The 20,630-nt window shown below is 42.5% G+C and overlaps 1 protein-coding gene and 1 long non-coding RNA gene across 14 annotated transcripts in view; one reads left to right on the top strand and one right to left on the bottom strand.

The window, feature by feature from the left end:
• Nucleotides 1–2,443: 2,443 nt before the first annotated feature.
• On the bottom strand, nucleotides 2,444–3,617 carry LOC104606286 (uncharacterized). Its single transcript, XR_016082719.1, has 2 exons — nucleotides 3,480–3,617; nucleotides 2,444–3,368 (listed from the first exon to the last, which is right to left on the bottom strand). It is a non-coding gene; the product is annotated as an uncharacterized LOC104606286 (long non-coding RNA).
• LOC104606287 (putative disease resistance protein RGA3) overlaps nucleotides 3,252–20,630 on the top strand; it is a 32,621-nt gene continuing 15,242 nt past the window's right edge. For 8 of the 13 annotated variants that reach the window (XM_010271399.3, XM_088898652.1, XM_088898645.1 and 5 more), the window contains exons 1-3: nucleotides 3,252–7,407; nucleotides 7,516–7,589; nucleotides 7,933–8,003. In XM_010271399.3, coding sequence (XP_010269701.1) covers nucleotides 3,252–7,349 — 4,098 coding nt within the window. In that variant the 3' untranslated portion in view covers nucleotides 7,350–7,407; nucleotides 7,516–7,589; nucleotides 7,933–8,003. Of the gene's footprint in view, nucleotides 7,408–7,515; nucleotides 7,590–7,795; nucleotides 8,004–20,630 lie in introns of all 13 variants that reach the window. The other 5 variants (XM_088898648.1, XM_088898646.1, XM_088898642.1 and 2 more) reach the window with 2 other exon arrangements.

The following is a 20,630-nucleotide window of genomic DNA, read 5'->3' as shown; positions in this document are numbered from 1 at the left end:
TTGCACACCATCAATCAGCATCTGAGTTACCAGTAAACGAGGTGTTGCTAAATTGCACATCATCAAATCTAAAAATAGAAAGATAAAAACCTTTGGGGAACAATAACATGATCTTAGGGAAGGTAAGGAATTTGCCAAATGAACGGCCTTATCATAAGGAACTTTCATTTCACATAGAGAGAAAGTCAGATGAGCTTACAAAATGAAATTCCTTAAACCTCAAATTGCCAAGGGACGACCACACCGTCGATAGTTCTAACTACAAACTCTCATGAGCCAATATGTGGCTGTTGAGGGCCAGCCACCACCACCCCATTCAGACAAATAGAGAAAAAAATCACCTGGCCTCAAGTAAAAGATCATGCATAGAAGATTCCATATATTGCATCTCTGAAACTCCCCCTACATTAGCTAAAAGAGAGAAAAAACATAGAAACAGAAAAAAAAATTACTTTGCAAAGCCAATATAAGCAAAGGTAAAATAATAACAAAAAAATCTAAAAAAAGAACTAATAACATGTAACCAACAAAGCCAAGATCTTCATCATAAAAAAAACCCAAACACACCTGTATCCGAATCCGAATCCTCATAAGGACCTAAACCCGAACCTATTTCCATAATCCGAATATACCTAAAGCGGAAACATCCAGACGTCTCACGTATGAAAATCCATTCTGATAGACTCTTTTTTCAAACGATCCAACTGCAAATCCAGATTATTCTTTTTTTTTTTTAATAAATGAAAAGAATAGTAACAACTAAGAAACAAGGGATACAAAAGGGACTATCCACTTTCATTATATCATCAGTAGTCCTGTCACCTTGCCACCTCTTGCTGCAATGGAAGCTCTCTCTAAAAAACCTCTAGATTTGTATCACAACCACTCAATCCACACACCAATATAGAATTCGGGAAAGAGTGAAAAGTTTCTGGATCATCCCTACTTATTGCAGGTCCCACAAACTGACTAAGTATGATATGTTGTTTATTGATTATATGTTTTGTATTTGATTTGTTTGAAAAACCAAGAAAAATAGTGATAAATTCATTTATTGACACTTAGGTGCTATTAAGCACCATTAGTCATCACATCAGCAAAACCGTGAATAAATACCTATCCATTGGGAGAAGCGTTTAAACAAAGTTTCTCCCAACAATAGACGTACACATAAACCAAAGTCTATTTTTGCAAGTCCATATACATAGGGATTCACATAATAGGGGAAATGATGAAGTGGTGTCTATATATGACAACACTTATTCAATAAGCACCCATAATTCCAAATACACGCCAAAATGCCAATTGACGGCACTAAGGATGTAACTACTAGACCTGCTCATGGGCCGGGTGGCCCGACGGGCCGGCCTGGCCCAGCCTAGCCCCCGGACGGGCTTGAACATGCAAATGAGCCCATGGGCTTAATCCTGGGCCAAAAAGCCTGACCCACAATAAATTCGAGCTGGACTCGGGATTTGCTAAAATAGCCCGGCCCGACCTATAGACTAAACTTAAAAAACCCAAACTCCCTAAGCTGAACCTCTCTTCTCTTTCACCTCTTTTCCCTTAGCCAAACCTCTATTCTCTTTAGTTTTCACATCCTCCGTAGTCCTCACACTCTTAGGCAGCCACACAACCGGTGAGGCAGCGAACATTCATTGGCACAATAACTCCGACGATGAGTCCTCTCCTTCTCTCTTTCTCTCTCTCTCTCTCTCTTTCTTTCTCTCTCTCGTTTTTCTTCTCACTTCTCTTTCAAATCTTAGACATCGGCAAGACGAAAAATATAGGCACCGGTGGCGGCAATGAATTCTCTCTCTCTCTCTCTCTCTTTCTCAGACGCGAACTGACACACTTTTCATTGTTAAAATCACAACTCACAGTCACCGCAAACTTAGCTCCGACAAACACAATCACTGGCGAACATAGTCATCGTCGGGCTTCGGGATTTGGGCTTTTTATCAGGACTGGGCTTAGGCCCAAATTGTAGGCCTATTAGTCAGACCGGGCTTGAGCTCGGGCCTAACAAATTTCTATTCATGAAAAATAAAAGCCCGACCCATAAACAAGTCTAGTAACTATATAGTAATGCTCAAGGTCCTCAACGTTATGAATACTACCATGACCCACCCAACCACAAACAAAGCAAACACCAGGAGACGTTCATACTGAATTGCATCGGGAAGTGATATAAAATGTCATGAATGTAAGGTACATGGATGGATTTCTTTTAACAACTGAAGGATAAAAATGTTGTCATTGAGTTTCGAAAAGTGTTGAACTTTTACATTGATTTTATCGATAATTTTATGGATACTTTACTTTTAATAATATTTTACATCAATTTACAACATAAAATTCCACTCCATTCAAATACTGATAAATAATATTTTACATCAATTTACGAAATAAAATTCCACTGCATCGAAATGCTGACAAAATGTAAACAACTCCATCCGTAAATTTTTACGTCATTAAGTTTTACATAGCTTCCACACGCAGCAAAGATCACCCGACCAGTGGGCGAGAAAAAAAGTTTCACACCTTCAGCAGATTAAATATCAAAACTCAAAAGCAACCTTAACCCGAAAGCATTTCAAAAGCGTCTTTGAGGTTCTTATTTAAATTCTGCATTTCGAAAGCATCACCTGGGTCAGTTTGAGACCATCAACTGGAATAAAAGGCTGCAAAATAAAAGGGTTAGAACCCTAGACTCTGAATGCTTTTTCTCCTTCTTAAAAACCTCTCAAAAAAGAAACATAGAACAACGCATTACTTCATTAGTTTTTTGCAGAAGAAGTTGGCAAAAGGGATAAAACGAACTCTTTCCTCCTGCAAATTCTAGTTCTAACCATTTAATAACGCTACTTGGTTTGGCTTCCAGATCACCATTGACCACCATGGAAATTGATTCTCGCTTCATGTTAAGCTCCGACGATTTCTCTTTAAACACAAATCTGAAACGACCGATTCTGAGCTGAGACATTCCCTTCTCTTCTTCCACCGAGTTCCTCTCGTCAGTCGTATCTTCTTTTTGCAAAAGGTAAAACCTGTAAACTAGAACAGAGGATAATAGTATAATACCCTTCACTGTTTCACATAAATACAAAATGTGCGACGTGTTACAACGCAGTTGGTTGCCTAGCTTGCATTGTAACAAGTTGTCTCTAGCCCATCCGGATCGACCGAGCGTCTTTTCTGGTTCCATTTCCTTTCTCCACAGAGTACCAGAGTAGGGAGCAGAGATCAAAATGGCCATTGGGGAAGTTTTTCTTGGCGCGTTCTTCACATTCATAGTCAGGCAGTTGGGCTCTAGTGAGGTGAGAAAGGTCGCACTTCGCTGGAGAATCAACAAGAAACTGCAGAAACTGGAGAGTATAATATCAAAAATTCAGGTCGTGCTCAATGACGCAGAGAGTAAGCAATTGAAAGACAAGAAGGTGGAGAAGTGGCTAGATGATCTCAAACATTTAGCTTACAACATTGAGGACGTACTGGACGAGGTCGCAACTGAAGCTCTGCGTCAGAGAGTAGAAACAGAAGTCGAAGCAAGAAAGGTATGGAAGAAACACGTCCCTCATCATTTAAGCCCACATGCTGTTTCTTTTAAATTCAAGCTAGGTTCTAAGATAGATAAAATCAATAAAAAGCTAGAGCAAATTGCACGAGAAAGGGATCTTCTCCATTTGCAGGAGGGAACTGGAGGAGTTGTAATAAGACAGGATCGACCGACAGGTTTCTTGATTAATGAATCTTTGGTCTACGGTAGAGAGAAAGATAGGGAGGAGATAATTAATTTGCTGATGTCACTTGAACCAAACCAAAATGAGCTACCTGTAATTTCCATAATTGGAATGGGTGGAGTTGGCAAGACCACCCTTGCTCAATTGGTATACAATGATATGCGTGTAGAGAATGATTTTGATCTAAGAGTGTGGGTTTATGTCTCAGAAGAGTTCAACGTGGTGAAGTTAACAAAAGCAATTATCGAGTCTGCCACTGGAGAGAATTGTAATCTTAATGAGCTAGCTCCACTTCAAGCTAAACTCCAGGAGATATTAAGTGGGAAGAAGTTTTTGCTTGTTTTAGATGATGTTTGGGTTGAGAACTATATTGCCTGGGATTCCCTAAAAATTCCAGTTGGGACAGGAGGAAGTAAAATTCTAGTGACCACACGAAATGAAGTTGTTTCTTCAAAAGCTACTCGCTCTGCTCATGCTTATAGGCTTAAACTCCTATCAGATGACCATTGCTGGTCACTGTTTAAACGCCATGCATTTAAAGATGAAACCTTGGCTTCTACAAACTTGGAATTGATTGGCAAGGAAATTGTCAAGAAATGTGAAGGTTTGCCTTTAGCAGCAAAAGCACTTGGAAGTCTTTTGTTTGGAGAAACAGAGGAAGATAAGTGGAATAAAATCTTGAACAGTGAAATATGGAATTTACCGAATGATCCAATTATTCCTGCCCTGAGATTAAGCTACTATCATCTCCCTGGACATTTGAAGCGGTGTTTTGCTTATAGCTCCATATTTCCAAAAGGTTTTGAATTTGACAGGGAGAAGTTAGTCTTTCTCTGGATGGCAGAAGGTCTGCTGCAACCAGAACATGGGAAAGAAATGGAAGACATTGGTGATGAATATTTTAACCATCTACTTCAGGCAACATTCTTTCAACAATCAAGACTCAATAAATCCAGGTATGTGATGCATAACCTTATGAATGACTTAGCACGATTTATCTCAGGGGAAGCATGCCTAAGGTTGGAGGGTGGAACCAATGCTGGTAACATTTCGAGGTATGATTTTAGAAAGGCTCGGTTCTGCTCATATTATCGTAGACAATATGAAGGGTTAACAAGGTTTAAGATCTTTGATGAAGTTGAGAATCTGCGCACCTTCTTACCCTTAAAACAACAATATTTTCAATATGAGCATGAGCACTCATACCTACCTAAACAGGTCATCCATCATCTGTTTACCAAACTAAGATGCTTGCGTGTGTTATGTTTGAGTTATTATTACATTACTGAGTTGCCAGATTCCATAAGCAATTTGATCCATCTGAGGCTTCTTGATCTCTCTCAAACTCCAATTAGATGTTTACCTGAATCAATATGTTCACTCCACAATTTACAGACTCTGTTACTTGTTGGCTGCCAAGAACTCACTATGTTGCCTCGAAATATAGGGTGCTTGATTAACCTCCGACATCTGAAAACAAACGAATGCCTCCATTTAATGGGATTAGCAGCACAAGGAATAGGCAGATTAACGAATCTGAGAACTTTGTCTAATTTTGTTCTGCATGACTCTTTCAATGAGTTAAGGAATTTGTCATCACTCCGAGGAAACATTTGCATTTCCATAATGTTTGTAAGTATTTATCACTCCAAAGATAAGGAACAGTTCATTCTGAAGGATAAGGAACACCTTCGTGGGCTAGAATTACATTGGATTTCTTCTTATGATCTCACATCATTGTTTCATGAGAATGTCTGCTCTTTATTCAACTTGTTAGAGCCTCATACAAACCTAGAGGAGCTCACAATCAATTGCTATTTTCCACAGTGGACAGGGACATTTTCTCATCTCAGAAAACTTACCTTACATAGTTGCTCTAACCTAACCGTGGCTGATAAATTGCTTCATTGTTTCCCCAACTTGGTTAGATTAGAAATAAGAGACTGTGAGCAGTTGACTTCTCTTCCAGAAATTATTCCATCTGATGCTCATTTGCTTCAAGTTAGCCAAAGGGGCAAGAAAAGTGCTCAAGCATCACCCAAAGCATTTGGTGAACAACATGGCCTGCAAGAACTTGTCATTTGTAATTGTCCCAAGTTGATAGAGCTACCATATTCCCTGCTTGCCTTAACAAATCTTAAAATGCTGGGATGCCAGAGATTGATTACACTTCCAATGCTTCCATCACTCAGAGAACTGGATTTGGCAGGGCCATGTGACGATGAGAGCAATATACTAACAAGCATTGCTGGCATCAACTCACTTCATTCATTGCGTATCTCCCATTTTTCAAGGCTGGAACGTTTACCAAAGGGACTTCTGCAGGGTTTATTGCTGCTTCAAGATTTGGAGATTTCTGATTGTGGCATGCTTAGTGATCTGAGGGACAATCTGGGATTCCCATGTCTTTCTTCTCTTTGCCGGTTAGAAGTTGAGAAATGCCCTGAACTCGTATCCTTGCCAATGGATGAGCTACCATCTGGACTTCAATTTTTGCGTCTCTCAAATTGTTATAAACTGGAATACTTGCACTACTTGGGTTTGCTAACTGGCTTACGAAGTCTCTCTATCGTCAACTGCAATGAGATCTGTTTGTTGCCTGAGGATTTGTGCAACCTCGTATCTCTTCATGATTTGAAGATTGAATCTTGTAGTAAATTTATGAACTTTCCCGAGACAGGATTACCCATTAGGCTTGAACGCCTTGAGGTCAAATGTTGCAAGGCTATTAGTTTCCTACCAGCAGGGATGCTGTACAACCACCCATCTCTTAAATATTTGATTATTGAGGGGTGTGATCATCTTAATTTCATCCCAAGATTTGGTTTGGAAACTTCGTTAAAAGCCATTCAGATCAAATCTTGTCAGGAGCTGATATCCCTACCTGAGGATTTACAGAATCTTGCTTCACTTGAGCATTTAGAAATCGAAGGCTGTCCATGCAGATCTTTTCCAGAAGGAGCTCTACCCACCACAATCACCCTGCGCTCAGTTTGGATCTCTGAGTGTAAGAATCTTGAGTGCTTCCCAAATTACATGCACAATCTTACGTCAATTCAAGAGCTGCGAATTTGGAAATGTCCTAAACTCAGTTCGTTTCCTGAGGAGGGGTTACCCAACAATCTACAATCCCTTTCCATCAAGGACTGCAAAAATCTTGCATCCCTTCCCGATCATTTGCACAAGTTGACATGTCTTCAAGAACTGGAAATCAAGGACTGCATTATGATTGGCCTCTTGGCCAACTTGGGACTATGCAAGCTCACATGTCTTAGGAACCTAACAATTGCAGGATGTGATGATCCATTTTCTTCTTGGGAATCGTTGCAACTGCCCACTACCCTTACGTCTCTTTGCCTGGAACAGTGTAACAAATTAATATCCCTTCGCAATTGGCTGCCAAACCTTACATTGCTTGAAAAATTGGTAATCATAAATTGTTACAAACTCACATCCTTGTCAGGGGTGCGTCTGCTCAACCAGCTTTCTCATCTAGAAATACAGGGCTCTTTGTTGTTGAAGAAACTGCACCTTAAGAATAAAAGGAAAACTTGGTCCAAAATGGCACATATTCCTTACATAAAGATTGATAATATGGTATTCTGAAGAAAGATCAGACGAGAGATATTTACAAACAAAAATAGCTTATCAGCCCTTTCTTCAGGTACATATTCTATATCATTTACTTTTTATCTTGTTATTACTCACTACCACCTGGTTTATTTTGCATGACGGTGTTACTACTTACTAATGATGTTTTCTATGTACATAGATGGAGGATAGGATGCTTGAGCTATTATCAACATGGATACCTCTCTTGCACAAGGAAATTTCCTGCTTGACAAGGTCATAACATCATGGCAGGGGTTCCCTGCAAAGTTGATGCTTAAGAAAGCAATCCGAAAGCATGTCTTTTCCTTCTTACATTTTCTTTCTCTAGTAGACCTCTGCATCATGTCCATATATGTACCATTAGTGATCTGTTTCATTTATCTAACACATTCTCAATATTAACCATATCCTTATCTTTTTCTGGTTTTGGATACCTGTAGAATTAAATCATCATAAAAGAATTTTAAACTGAAGAAGTAAAAAGGTGAAGGTCATGTTAGCAAAGTGAAGGCTGAGCAGATTGGAGAACTGCATAGCTTTGAAGTTTTGACAGTCCATTTTCATGGCTTTTGTCCAGGTTGGGCTTCGGTGAACTGTCACCAAAGACAAGTTGAAGCAACACAAAAACACTACTAAAAATTTCCTCTGGTACGTTACTTGTATGAGCAGTTGAATACTCAAGATGTTATCAAATCCTCTCTACACTTGACTATCACACGTCTTGAAATTAGTGCAAAGAATCAAATATCTGCACCAGAAAATCACCCAAAACTTAATCTTATTACTTTCTCAAATTTGTGTAGGCACCCTATCACATTGCCTGTTTCTCAAATAACTTTTGGCCAAAGGTATTCAGGTTCCGTTGGTGAACCTCCGGAGCTAGCTCAGGAACAGTGTTTTATTTTCATAACTAGGAGCTTACAGTCTGTTCTTGTAATTCTTTTTGTTACAGGGACTTCCCCTTTCATTTTCATTTCTTGGGAAACTTGGCTTTTGTGTGTGTTTTTGTTTTAAAGAAAAAAATCTTATTAATAATCACTGGGAGGGTGGGATATGACCTGACCCCTTGTATTATACACTAGAGCAAAAAAGCTTAAAAAATGGTCAAAATATACTAATTATACTGAGGGTTGAAACCTTTGATTGGTTTTGATGACCTCAGAACTTGCATTGTAGGAGGCAAAGATGCTGGTTCCACATTGGACTTGCATGTCTTTTTCTTTTTCACATTTGTTTTTTTGATCAACATTCTTGTTTTCCACTGTTATCCAGCCTACACTCTACTCGTCCTTTTACTTTGGTTGAAATCTCTGATTCTGAGTTTTTTTCTAGTATATTCGATTCCTTTGTTACAAATTTGATTTTATACAATAAGAGTTGATGCTTTAGGCAAAGCAAATTTGTGGTGCCATTCACAATGTCGAACACATGGGGAGCATTCACCACATTCATATCCCTTTCCTTCTCGACTACCACCACTGATCCAATATTTCCATTTTGAAGTTCTAGAGTCCTTTATTGCATTATCAATTGCTTTTGAACCGACACCATTACCAGAAACTTCAAAACCTGCAGTGATATTATTATTTGCAAAATTTTCTTCATATTGCGGATTTGTCTTCAATGCTTTCATCCTCAAGATTTTCCACCTGGTTCTCTTTCTTTGGCTCTACCTCCACTGATTGAATCTTAGACGAAAAAGAAACAAACTGCAAAATGTCAAGAGACCATAGTTTTCAAGGCGCTAAGGCGAGGCTAGGCGACCACAGTGTCACGGGGCCCCGTGCGGCGCTCGATTGGGGTCGAGAAAGCCTACAAATGCAAGCAACAACACACAAAAGGAAACAAGAGTGCACACAAATTAGACAAAAGGCAACTTGTATTGCATTAATCAGTGGTAAGCACAAGCACACAGTACAGTGTCGAGGGGATCTCGTGCTTAACCTTTACACGCTTATGAGCTCACTCGACTACCTACTTCCCCTCAAAGAGTACGTTAAGCTTTTGGGGGAGTGATAAAAGGATACATCAAAATACTGTACATTCATACTACTATTTACATAATTGCCATTGGCATACCCCCCCTTACAAAAAGAGTACAAGGACCCAACCCAAGACGCTTAGATGGCGTGCTGATGGCGCTGATGGTGGCTGAACCGTCACAGTCTCCCCCACTCAATTCAATCTTCGTCCTCGAAGATTCTTCCTCAGGTACTCGTCTAGCTTCACTGCGAACGGAAGGAGGTCTTCTGCAATCTCCCAAGTATCTTCTCCTGTAGGTCTCTTCCACTTCACCAGGTACTCCCATTCTGATGTTTGGGAGGATTGGGACAACCTATGGTTGAGGATGGAGTCAAGGGATCGGTTCTTGGGTGGTTGGTAGGATGGGTGTAGACGTTGACTTTGGTTTCGAGAGGTGTCTTGGTTGTCGGCATGGTAGGGTTTAAGTTGGCTTACGTGAAAGACAGGGTGTACTTTTAGCCATGGAGGTAGTTTGAGTCTGTAGGCTGAAGCTCCTACTTTGGCTAGGATTTCACAGGGTCCCTCATATTTTCTCACAAGCCCGGGATGAACTCTTCGAAAGAACCTAAGGCAATGGGTATGGAGTTTTACTAAGGCCAGGTCACCTACTTGGAAGTTCTCGGGTCGTCTACCCAAATCGGCCCATTTCTTCATTCTTCTAGAGGCTTTTTCTAGGGAGGCTCGAGTGATGTCAAGGCATTCTTTCCATTCCCTGGTGAAAGTGAAGGCGCGAGGGCTTCTTCCTTGATGGTCGTTGACGATGCTGTGTGGACATCTTGGTAGTTGGCCGGTGATGACTTCAAAAGGACTTTGATTGGTGGAGGAGCTCTTCTGTGTGTTGACGGAGAACTGCGCAATGTCCAGCAATCGAACCCAATTCTTCTGTGTAGCTGATACAAAATGGCGGAGGTACTCTTCAAGGAGGGAGTTCATTCTCTTTGTCTGCCCATCTGACTCTGGATGGCTGCTGCTGGAGAAGTTCAAGTTCGAGCCAAGAAGCTTGAATAGCTCTGTCCAGAAAGCACTAGTGAATCGGGGATCCCGATCACTAACAATGTTCTGTGGGACTCCCCAATACTTCACTACGTGCTTGAAGAAAAGGTATGCCGTGTCTTCAGCTGAAAGGTGCTTTGGTGCTGGGGTGAAAGTGGCATACTTGGAAAATCTATCAACAACAACAATGATGGATGTATAGTCTCCCACTTTAGGAAGACCGCTGATGAAGTCCATAGAAACACTCTCCCAAGGTTGTGAGGGAGTTGGAAGAGGTTGTAGGAGTCCAAGAGGCTTGGCACGTTCGGGCTTGTCTTGCTGGCAAATCAGGCATGTCCTTGTGTATTCTCGAACATCTTGCTCCATATGAGGCCAATAGTAGGCATGTTGTAGAAGTGCCAAGGTATGCTGCCACCCAGGATGTCCTGCCCATAAGCTGTCATGACATTCACGTAGGAGAGTCTTCCTCAAATCTTCAACTCTCGGCACAAATATCCGCCTTCCCTTTGTCAAAAGAAGGTCTTCTTCAACCCAAAACCGCCTAGTCTTCCCTTCACGAGCCGCTGTCAATAGGCTCTGAGCAACGGGGTCCTTCTGGAGTCCTTCCTTGATGAGCTTGATGAGGTCTAGTCTGATCTGGCTTTGAGAGGGACCTTCACCTGTGGATGGTGCTGCAAGCTCGACCTTCCTGCTAAGTGCATCAGCAACCCTGTTCATCGGCCCTGGCTTGTACTCTAGAGTCATGTCAAACTCCGCTAAGAAATCTTGCCATCGAGCTTGCTTAGGGCTCAGCTTCTCCTGAGACTAAAAGTAACTAGTAGCTATGTTGTCAGTCTTGACCACGAACTTGGAGCCAAGCAGGTAGTGTCGCCATGTGCGGAGGCAGTGGACGATGGCTGTCATCTCCTTCTCTTGTACAGTGTACCTCCTCTCTGTATCATTCAATTTACGGCTTTCAAAGGCGATGGGGTGTCCTTCTTGCATCAAGACCCCGCCAATAGCAAAATCAGAAGCATCTGTGTGTAGCTCATACGGCTTGCTTGGATCAGGCAAGTCGAGGACAGGTTCTGCTGAGACAGCTCTCTTCAAATCATCAAAAGCTGTTTGGCAACATTCACTCCAGGTCCACATACTAGTCTTCTTCAGTAAGTTGGTGAGGGCAGTGGCTCGTGCTGAGAATCCAGAGATGAATCTTCGATAGTAGTTCACGAGGCCAAGGAAGGAGCGAAGTTCGGTGACCCTGGTGGGCGGTGCCCAATCTTGAATGGCCTTGACTTTAGCTGGATCCATACTGATTGTGCCTGCTCGGATTATATGACCGAGGAAGGCCACCTCTTCTGTGGCGAAAGAACATTTCTCCTTCTTAACAAATAGATTGTTGTCCCGCAAGACCTGTAAAACAGTGTGGAGGTGGTCAACATGTTCCTCCAAGGTTCTACTATAGATTACAATATCATCAATATACACAACAACAAATTGGTCTAGGTAGGGATGAAATATTCTGTTCATCAATGTACAAAAGGTGGCTGGAGCATTGGTAAGCCCAAAGGGCATGACACGAAATTCAAAGGACCCATAGCGGGTAACACAAGCTGTTTTGTGTTCATCTCCTTCGGCTATACGCACTTGATAGTACCCCGACCTCAGGTCTAGCTTGGTGAAGTACTTGGCCCTGCTGAGCTGGTCAAAGAGGTCGGCCACCAATGGTATGGGATATTTGTTCTTGATGGTGAGCTTGTTGAGAGCTCGGTAGTCAATACAGAGCCGAAGAGATCCATCATGCTTCTTCTGAAATAGGACTGGTGCTCCAAAAGGGGCCTTAGAAGGCTGAATCAATCCAGCATCCAACAACTCATTCAACTGTCTGCGTAGCTCGGCCAGCTCAGGAGGAGACATTCTGTATGGCGGGCGTGCTGGTGGTTTGGTTCCAGGCTCCAACTCAATCTTGTGGTCAACTTCTCTCCTTGGGGGAAGCTTCTTCGGCAATGTGGGAGGCATGACGTCCTGGAATTCTTCTAGTGCCATTGTAATCATTGGTGGGATATGCTCGGTTAGTGGATCAGGCAGGTCGGAGTCCACCAATGTGGCTAGGTAAGTGGTCTCTCCTTTCCGCACTCCATCCTTGAGTTGCAATGCTGAGAGCATCTTGGGGGTGGACGTGGTATCTGGCACAACTGGAACCATGCAAGGAGCCTGATCTTCAAAAATGCACACTTTGTTGAGGAAGGGCATGGGCACCGCCTTTACTTGAGTTAAGAAGTCCATGCCAAGAACAACCTGAAAATCATCCATGGGCACGACTGAGAGGTCTATCATCCCTTCCCAGTCACCAAGTTGCAAGACCACCCCATGAGCTACACCTTGTATGGGTTTGGCATTAGAGTTCACAGCCTTCAACCATCCGACTTCCTTGGTAGGTGCAAGTTCTACTCGGGATGCCTCTTCCATAGAGATAAAGTTGTGAGTAGCGCCAGTATCCACCATGGCTCTTGTGGGTTTACCATTCAAGCGGATGTCTACATACATCAGTCCCTTCGGCTTGAACTTCGATGCTCCTTGCGGGTTCGCCTTCTTCTTCATTGCATTGAGTCTTCGTAGAGCCCCCATTCTTGTCTCCCCTGGTTCCTTCTCCTCCTCGCTATGCTCATCATCACTAAGCTTTGCAAGCAAGGCATTGAGCTTCCCCCGACTAGGACAATCCTTAGTTCAATGCTTTCCCTCACAGATGAAGCATGGTGCCGGAGGTGTCCTCTTCACAAACTAGCCACCTCTGTATCCAGTGTCTCCTTCGGGTCTCCTGTAGAACTTAAAAGTGTTGGGTTTACTTGGCCCAGAGTCTCCCTTGGGCGCGTAGTAAGGTCTCCTGTCGCCTCCTATCTTGCCTACGCCCTGATATGAGTTGGGTTTGGGGCCGTCTTTGCTTGGTCGCCTGTTGTCTACCAGTTGTTCAGCAACGGCCATGGCTGTGGCGAGGTCCTTCACACCTCGTCTCTGGAGTTTGAGCTCGGCCCATTGTTGTAGGCCGTCCATAAAGTTGAAGAGAAGGTCTTTGTCTGACATGTCCGTGATCTCGAGTGATAGTGCGGAGAACTCCTTCACGTACTCATGCAATGAGCCCGTGTGTTTTAGGTTCTTGAGCTTCCGACGGGCTTGGTACTCCACGTTCTCTAGATAGAACTGGCGCTTTATCTCGCTCTTGAACACGGACCAAGTATTAATGGAGCATAATCCTCGCTCCGCATCGGCACATCTCCTGCGCCACCATAACATAGCAACATCAGTAAGATACATAACAACAGTACGCACCTTGGCCGCCTCCTCGACGAGTTTGGCGGCGGTGAAATATTGTTCCATTTGCCACAGGAAATTGTCAAGCTCCCGGGCATCGCGGGTCCCTACATATGAGGTAGGCTCGCGGACTTTGATCTTTGGAGGGGCTGGAGCAGCAGGTGCACTGGCTGTACTGGCCATCAGCCTCTTCAGAAGGGTTACTTCGCCCTTCAAGTCTTCAAGCTGGATCTGCAGGCACTTCACCAGGTCTTCTAGTGGGTTATCTGGCCTGTTGGAGCTGCCACCGGACTGGTCCTCCAATCTTTCCACGACCGATGCTACGGTCTCAAGGTTGATTTGAAGCTCGTCCACACGGTCACGAGTTTCGCCAACCACTGCTTCACAACGCATGATGCGTTTGTCCATGGTCGCAAGCTTGTCAACTGACTTGTCACGCTTGCAATGCTTTGAGCTGACGCCTTTGTCCTTGGGAGAGCTACCTCTAGGCTCGTCCTCATCATACACCCGTGAGATCCCTACCTGGATCTCCTCTCGCGTGTCACGATTCTTCATCTGGCTGATGTTGTTGCGGGGCACGAAAGGGACTCGTTGCACTTGACAACCACTAGTGTCAACCTGGCTCTGATACCAACTGTCACGGGGCTGATCGACGGGGCCCCGTGCGGCGCTCGATTGGGGTCGAGAAAGCCTACAAATGCAAGCAACAACACACAAAAGGAAACAAGAGTGCACACAAATTAGACAAAAGGCAACTTGTATTGCATTAATCAGTGGTAAGCACAAGCACACAGTACAGTGTCGAGGGGATCTCGTGCTTAGCCTTTACACGCTTATGAGCTCACTCGACTACCTACCTCCCCTCAAAGAGTACGTTAAGCTTTTGGGGGAGTGATAAAAGGATACATCAAAATACTGTACATTCATACTACTATTTACATAATTGCCATTGGCATACCCCCCCTTACAAAAAGAGTACAAGGACCCAACCCAAGACGCTTAGATGGCGTGCTGATGGCGTGCTGATGGCGCTGATGGTGGCTGAACCGTCACAACAGGGCACCCAGGCGCCTAGGCGTGGAATTTTAAAATGTTAAATTTTCTTGAGTTTTTACTTTATCTATGATTTTCTAAGCTATTTTATTGGTTTTGTGTGCTAACTAGCAAGCATGTACACTAACTATTAACTCTATAAATCGTTCAAATGAGTATAAATTTCATATAACTATCAAGCATGTACACTAACTATACACTAACTAGCAAGCATGTACACTAACTATTAACTGAAGAAAAAAAATAAGTGCAGGAAATATGAAGGGAGGAGAGGAGTATAGGGGTGGAAGAAGAAGAGGGATAAGAAGTATAGGGGATTAGGGGGCAGGGAGGAGTATAGGCCCCTGTTTTTTCAAAAAAAAAGGGACAGAGACTATCGACTGAGAACTGTCAGAGGCGGAGAGGAGTATAGGGGCAGAGCCCCTGTTTTTTCAATAAACAAAAAAGGGACTGAGACTAGGACTAGCGACTGAGAACAATCAGGGGCGAAAGAAGAATGAGTGAAGCTGTGGAGGAAGGGAGGAGTATAGGGGCAGAGCCCCTGTTTTTTCGAAAAAAAAGCAAAAAATGACTGAAGCTGGGCTGGATGAAGCAGAAGAACTTACCTGCTGAAGTTGAGGTGCAATGGAGTTGGGCTGGGGCATGAAGTCTTTGGTTCTCCTCCCTCTCCAATCGAACTGAAAAAACCCTTATGTTATGCACAAATAAAAGAAAAAGGCTTTGTATTGTTGTCTTAATAATAAAATGATAGCATGTAACCGGTTTTATTTTAAAAGAATAAAACATCTAATAAAATATCAAAATAATAAATTAAAAAAAGATTCTTAGATGTATGTAGGCGCCCATTTAAGTCTCTGGGCGGGTGCCTAGTATACAAAATCTGGGGTGTATGGGCGAGGCGACCATGGAAAACCGCCTAGTCTAGGCGTCGCCTTGACAACTATGCAAGAGTCGGAACCAAAGGTTTTGGAAAGGCTAAAGGAAGCTCTTGCTGTACAGAGTTCTGTTGGATGGCACAAGAGGTCATCTAGTTGTTTATCTAAAAATGTGTGAATCACACACTAAATCATTTATTTCACTGCAGTATTTATAGATACAAGGGAATACTCTCAAAGCTTCTGAGGTCGGTGCATTTGGGTGTAATGGATTCAAGAATCAAGATCAAGAACCTGGGTAACTAACTACAACTAAGCTAATCTCCACGTGCTGTAATATGCCCCCTCAAGTTGGAGCATTGTTTTGAATAATGCCCAACTTGGAGAATAGGGATGTGAATTGATCATGCTCAAGTGCTTTGGTGAAGATTTCTGATGTCTGTAGGCTGAAGTCTGGTCGGGAGATGAGAGGCAATGATAAGTCCCGACTGAAGATGGTCTTGGATGAAGTGACAATAAATCTTGATATGTTTAATGCGCTCATGAAATATGGGATTAGCAGCTATGTGGAGTGCCGCTTTGTTGTCACAGTAGAGCTCCATAGGTTGCAAGTGAACAAGGTCTAAGTCACTGAAGAGTCCTCGGAGCCATATGATGAGTTGTAGCAGTTGCCATGGCCTGGTATTCAGCTTTTGCTGAAGAATGGGAAACCGTTGATTATTTTTTGGTTTTCCATGATAATGGAGAGCTTCCAAGTGTAGTAAAGTAGCCTGTGGTTGACCGGTGCGTAAACAGGCATCCAGCCCAATCTGAATCATGATAGGCTCAGATCCACAAATCACTGTAAATGGATTAAGGGTTGCCTTGAGTCGTGTCATTATTCAGTCCTGGTGAATGGAATAGTAATGAATCATTTCCCTGCCATCAGAGGTATTAGACAAGGTGACCCTCTCTCCCCTTTCCTGTTTACTATGATTGCGGAGGTACTTGGGAAGCTAATTGACAGAGCTGATGTTAGAGGATTGGTGAGGGGTTTAAGAGTTGGGAAGGATAGAGTCTCAGTGACACACCACCAGTTTGCTGATAATACCATTTTGTTTTGTGAAGGGGATGACATAAGCAGGATTAGGAATCTGAAGTTGGTAGTAAATCTATTTGAGAGGGTGTCAAATCTCAAAATAAACTTCAGCAAGAGTTGTGTGGTGGGGGTCAACATGGATGAGAGAGAGATACAAGAATGTGCTTCTATGTTGGGCTGTGAGGTTTCCCAGTGGCCAATGAAGTATTTGGGACTCCCCTTGGGTGATAATTCTAGAAACATCAATTTTTGGAATCCTGTGATGGACAGATTTACCAAAAGGTTGGCCACCTGGAAGAAAAGCTATCTTTCCTTAGGAGGGAGAATCACATTGATTAGGTCTACACTGGCAAACTTACCGGTGTATTATCTCTCTGTGTTTAAGATTCCAGTGGGAGTGGGTAGAAGATTAGAAAAATTGATGAGAGATTTTTTGTGGGAGCAGGGGAGGAGGACCATAGAGTTAATTGGGAGATAGTTTGCAGAAACAGAAAGGATGGGGGTTTAGGGTTAGGGAATGTCCAAACGAGAAATCAAGATCTTTTAGGGAAGTGGTTGTGGAGGCTACCTATAGAGAAGGATAAGTTGTGGGCTAAAGTAATTATCAGTATTCATGGGTTCTCAACTGATGGTAGGGATGCTGGAGTGCTGAATCGGGCTACAAATGCTTCTCCCTGGAAGACTATTCACGCCTTAATTCCTCTATTTTGTCCCTTTTTTAGGTATAACCTTTGTTCTGGAGACGTTGTTAAATTCTGGGAACATATTTGGGTGGGGGAGACACCACTAAGAGTCCAGTTTCCCATGTTGTTCTCTATTTCCAATCGTAAGAATGACACAATCTCTTCTCTCTTGATCCCTTCTGATGCAACCTCTGGGTTTGATTGGGATTTGGGTTTTAGACAAGGGATAAGAGATTCTGAATTGATCTCTTTGTTGGAATTGATCAAAATGTTACAAGGAATCTTTTTGGACTCTTCTAAGTCAAATAGTAGAATATGGACCCCTGCCCCTTCTGGCTCTTTTTCCTGTGCCTCTTTTAGGAGAGCCTTGTCTCAACCTTCGGCAAAACTGGGATCAAATTTTTCGGCCAAAGAAGTGTGGGGAAGGCCAATCCCTCCGAGAGTAGGGGTTTTCTGTTGGGAAGCCACTTTGGGGAAGATCAATACCTGTGACATACTTCAAAGAAAAGGACTTTCTTGGTGCCTGTCCCCTAACTAGTGTATTCTTTGTAAAGCCAATGGTGATAACTGCTATCACTTGTTAATCTCTTGTCCTTTTGTGCTATCTCTATTTGGATCTGGTTTGCCTCTTTGTTTGGTTGCAGGTGGACTTCTCCTCTAGACTTACTAAGTTTGTTTAGTTCCTTGGTATTAGTGGGATGAAGAGAAGGGGCAGAATTCTATTGAGATGCACTAGAGCTGCTATATGCTGGACAGTTTGGGAGGAAAGGAATCAAAGGATATTTCAGAATAAAGAAAGGAGTTTTAGTGCAATTGTGGAGGGGGTTACAACTGTAGAAGAACTACTGAAGGGTAGTTTTGTAGAAGAACTACTGAAGGGTAGTTTTGTAATTCTACTTTATTTTTTCTTTCTTGTACTATAATAGGTGTGTACTTTAGTGTATAGATTCTTTTTTTTTCTTTGTAAGGACAATCTTGTCCATTCACATAAATTCAATATATAAACATCTTTTCTGGGTTGGTTCAATCAGATTGATCAACCCTAACAGATCTGGACTTTTGTCTTTCTCTCTGCTCTCTCTCTCTTTCTCGAGCTGACATGGTACCAGAGTAGGCTACTATTTGATCCTTTTCTCCTCTCTTTGATCAGTGTGACATCTGTTGTTACTGTCGATTCAATGTGGATTGTTTTAATCTATCCAGAAATCAGTTTTCTCTGTTTTGCGCATCCAAGGAGAGAGATTTTATTAGATCTCTCTCATATGACTTCAGTTTGCAGTGAGATTTGAAAGGAAGTGTCGCCTAGGCCATCTCATCATATTCTGAAAATCTCATCGAGATCTGAGAAGATTTGAGAGAGATCTATACATCTCTTCTGGGTGGCTGCACCCAGACTTTCCTTTTCTGGACTGTGTTTCAAGTTTTTGTCTTCTACTGAAACTTGGATGATTTCTGGTGACTATAAGAGGCTTCTATTTATCAGTTTCTTTCATTCTTATAGCTTTATTACTTCTTTGCTGTTCGACTAGATCTGTCTTTACTTATTTCCTGTCAAGTTTGATAGGAGCAACTATGCTCTTTGGAAATTTCATTTTCAGTACACTAAAGTACACACCTATTATAGTACAAGAAAGAAAATATAAAGTAGAATTACAAAACTACCCTTCAGTAGTTCTTCTACACTCCCTCTCAAAATGATGCTGGGGTAGAAGCATCTGTTTGTTAACAAGGAAATTGTGTCGGGCTTTGGTCATGGCTTTGGTGAAGAGATCCGCAAGCTGTAGACCCGACGAAACATGTAGGAGAGAGATGTGACCCGCATGGAGGTCACTGTTAACAGCTGTTATTTTTCCTATGTATAGTACCGCAGGGGTACTATTGTACTTTTACTCTTTTTTATTTTAGTTGCTGTCGCCCTAGTATATATATTAAAAAAGCTGCGCCGCCAGCAGTATCTTTTGCTCTCAGTTCTCTCTTCTCTCTTCTTCTCTCTCTCTTTTCTCTCTTCTTCCATTCTTCTCTCCTGCATAACATGGTATCAGAGCGGGACTATCAGATCTGAAAGGAGAAGTCGAGTGAACAGTTTTTTTCTTCTTCGCACCAGATTTCCAGATCTGCCACCCTCATCTGCTGTTCGGCTGATTGAAGATCTCACACACTGAAGTAACTTTTCTCTCTCTCTCTTACCTTTTTTTCTAGTCGTGTGCCAGGGCAGAACCTGTACTAGGTCTGTCGATTCTGCCGATTGGATGTGAGGTGATCAGCACCTCTTTCTTTCCTTTTTTGTGGGGTTGACTGATCCCTGTGAAACTGTAGGTCGTGAGGACCTTTTTGTGTGCTGCAACAACAGCTTTTATGGTGAACTGAGGGTCAGAAAGTGACCGATACCTCTTGTGTGCTGCAACAACAGCTTTTATGGTGAACTGAAGGTCAGAAAGTGACCAGTACTTGTTGTAACAACAGTCCTGTTGATGAGTAGGTCAAGAGATGACCTGTATGCACTGTGGTAACACTTGTGTTGAGCTTGTAAGTCAAGGGATGACCTGTTAGTGCTGTAACAACACCTGTATTTTTACAAAAGGAGGTGTGTTTCTGAAGAATTTTTTTTTCATTCTCCCTCAGTGTTGAATTTCTTTAAGGCTGTGTACCCCATTTAAGAGTTGTTTTTGAATCTGAAATCATGAGTGGTGAAGATTCTGCTACATCCGGTGTTTCCTCAATGCTGAATGGAATGAGTGGGGGCGTGGACCTATCCTTTCCCATGGTTGTTATTCCTCTTGATGGTTTAAATTATTTAGAGTGGTCAAGAGGGATTAAGCTGTGCATCACCGCAAGGGGAAAGATAGGTTATATTAATAGGAGAATCAAAGAACCACATTCTGGGAGTGTTGAATATGACAGATGGATCCAGGAAAACAGCATGGTCATGTCTTGGCTTTTGGTTTCTATGCAACCTCAAATAAGAAGGAATTTCATGTGGGCTGAAACGACAAATGAGATCTGGGAACAAGCAAAATCAACATATTCGGAACTGTAACACTATGCAAAAATCTACCAGTTACAGGCAGAATCGTCTACTTGTTAACAGGGGGAGAGGTGTCTATCTGTGTACTACTCAGACTTGACCTCTGTCTGGAAGGAGTTAGATCATTATCAGAGTGTGAACTGGAAGTGTGATGAAGATGCAAAACTGTACAAAAAACTCGTCTCCCAACAGAGAGTGTTTACTTTCTTACATGGTTTGAACCCTAGATATGAATCTATCAGAGTCCGGATCCTAGGT

Source organism: Nelumbo nucifera, chromosome 2, assembly GCF_055504915.1.
Source record: "Nelumbo nucifera cultivar China Antique chromosome 2, China Antique-T2T, whole genome shotgun sequence".
Classification (NCBI taxonomy): Eukaryota; Viridiplantae; Streptophyta; class Magnoliopsida; order Proteales; family Nelumbonaceae; genus Nelumbo; species Nelumbo nucifera.
This window is presented reverse-complemented; position numbering and strand designations above follow the sequence as displayed.